Source organism: Phoca vitulina, unplaced genomic scaffold (assembly GCF_004348235.1).
Source record: "Phoca vitulina isolate PV1807 unplaced genomic scaffold, GSC_HSeal_1.0 scaffold1188, whole genome shotgun sequence".
Classification (NCBI taxonomy): domain Eukaryota; kingdom Metazoa; phylum Chordata; class Mammalia; order Carnivora; family Phocidae; genus Phoca; species Phoca vitulina.
Window position 1 is genome coordinate 1 of NW_022590875.1, and position 2741 is coordinate 2741.

Genomic DNA, 2741 nt, shown 5'->3' on the forward strand with positions numbered 1-2741 from the left:
ACCAGCTTGAAGGGAACGTGGGGTGACAGGGTGCAGGTCACCTGCCCATTGAGACCAGAGTCGCGGTCGGACAGACTGATCAGGGCGATGACAGTCCCCACTGAAGCGTCCTCTTGGACCGGCAGAGATATGGAAGTTATGACCATCTCTGGGGTATTATCATTCTCATCTAGGAGTTTTACTATTACTTTGCAGTGTCCAGTTAATGGGAATGGACTTCTATCTACAGCATCAATATTAATTTCATATAAATTACAGTCTTCGTAATCCAGTTCTCCCTTAACTGTTATTTCCCCATTATTCGAATCGATTATAAATTTAGATTTGACGTTGTCAAGAACAAGATCACTAAAGAGGTATACTATTTCCTTATTAATGCCGTCATCTGCATCTGAGGCATTCAGTTTAATAACTAATGTCCCATTCGGTGCATTTTCTAATAATCTGATATTATAAACTGATTTATCAAATTTGGGGGCATTATCATTCGCATCTAATACGTTGATCAATAATTGAACTGTACCTGTTAGTTCAGGTTTTCCTCCATCAATTGCAGTCAGTAATAAAAGATGTTCCTGGATTTCTTCTCGATCTACTGCTTTCTTTAAGACCAGCTCTAAAATGTTTGTTTCTTCTTCATTTGCTTTAACATCCAAATCAAAATATTCATTAGGATTTAATTTGTATCTCAATTCTGCGTTTGCTCCGACATCCATATCAGATGCGCCCTCTAGCGGAAACCGGGAATCCACTATTCTTGACTCTAAAATAAATAATCTTTGTTCCTGTCGGAAAAACCTTGGCGGGTTGTCGTTAATGTCCTTCACCTCCACCTCTACATGGAAAACCTGCAGCGGCCTGTCCACGATCACCTCCAGGTGGATGCTGCACTCCGCGCTCCGTCCACACAGCTCCTCCCGGTCGATCCGAGAATTCACAAACAAAATGCCATTCTGCAGATTTACCTCCAGAAGGTCTCTATGACCTTTGGACGCCACTCGGAAAAGGCGCGGCACCAGCTCCGCCTGCTCCAGCCCCAGGTCTTGGGCGATGCGGCCCACGAAGGTGCCGTGTTTGACCTCCTCCGGGACCGAGTAGTGGACCTGGCCGCTCCCGGCTTCCCAGACTGCGAGGAGCAGAAGCGAGAGCAGCAGGCGCCGGGAACCTGGATTTCTTCTCTGGGAATATACCATCGCAAATTCGTTGCAATTTTCAAATGTCTATTGCACTACCACACGATAGCTTTTGGAAACCTAATTCCCAATTTGCTATAATTTTTTATTTGCTCACCTTTTCAGCCTCAGCATCAGAGTAAAAAAAGGAGTAGCCTTTTCCTTTCTAAGGAATATAAACTAACTCACTGTATTCCTTTATTGGGAAAGGGGTGGGGGGGAAGCCAACCACCAAACTTGCGGTTTCCAGCGCCATCATGTGGATGAAAGGGTGAGTTTTTACTTTATGTTTTATTTGCCTTATATTTCCCAATTTCAATGACTTTTAGGTATTCTTTATTTTCCTTATCTCTAATTTAAATACATCGTTAAGATTATAATAAAGAATATCAGTTTTCATTAAAATACTGCAAAATCAATGCTACTTTAGTCGTGCCACACCAGTCTTTACTAGAGTAATTTGTATTGGTCTATTCTATTTAGGGAGTGGCTTTATATAATTCCTAACTAAAATTAAAGGTTTTAGTTTTCTATTTATTTCCATATTTAAATATATCTTGTTAAATTTCCTGAGTGTTTTCTATTATTTTCATGGGATGTTTGTACACTACTTCTATGTTATTCATGAAACAAATTTATATTTCTATTTGCAGCATTTAATATTGGCTTTTTGTTGATGTTATCTTTAAAGTAACAAACTACTTGAATAGCATTCTTGTGTGAGTTACAGTTTGGAAGTCTGATATTTAAATTGCTAAAAATCCATTTCTTCAATTTCTCCCTATATCACCTAATTTTAATGTTGACTAAAAACTCATATGTGGAGATTTAAAATTTCTAGAGGTCAAAATCATAGTAAAAACACTTTTGGTCAGTATCTTGACACCATTTTTCAAATTAGATGTATCTAGGCAGCATTTCTTCAACTGATAAATCACAGTTCATATAAACTGAAAGTACATATCTTTGCTTTTATGCAGCAAATCAAAATACTAATATTTTCCTGTAGATATACTAGTCCATAAAATGTTTGGGTTCCAGTAAAAATTAAAATATTGAAAATAAACCACATTATTAACTGGACTATGTTAATTTCATCTCTTTTTAATCATCCTTTTGATTTACTGCATGATACCACTTAGACTTATAAATATGGCCAGAAGAAAATGTCCCAAAAGAAAATGTCACCAATTTTTTCCACTGAAAAGAAATTCAACATTCTGCTTGTGTATATACTACCTAGAATTCCTTAAATATTAAAAAGCCTCCTTACCTATGAAGACATTGGGTCCAATAGATCAATAATTCTATTACTTGACACTTTTACATGTAAAGCATAAACCCCAAATATATTCCTTTTTTTAAAAAAAGATTTTATTTATTTATTTGACAGAGAGAGAGAGAGAGATCACAAGTAGGCAGATAGTCAGGCAGAGGGAGAGGGAGAAGCAGGCTCCCCGCTGAGCATGGAGCCTGATGCGGGGCTTGATCCCAGGATGCCAGGATCATGACCTGAGCCAAAGACAGTGCTCAACCAACTGAGTCACCCAGGCACCCCCCCCAAATATA

The 2741-nt window shown here is 38.3% G+C and overlaps 1 protein-coding gene across 1 annotated transcript; it reads right to left on the reverse strand.

The window, feature by feature from the left end:
• Positions 1–6: 6 nt before the first annotated feature.
• On the reverse strand, positions 7–2494 carry LOC116629501 (protocadherin alpha-5-like; the record flags this gene model as incomplete). Its single annotated transcript, XM_032399779.1, has 1 exon — positions 7–2494. A coding segment is annotated over exon 1 (1187 nt), but the record flags the coding sequence as incomplete, so codon positions are not given.
• Between the last annotated feature and the right edge of the window lie 247 nt (positions 2495–2741).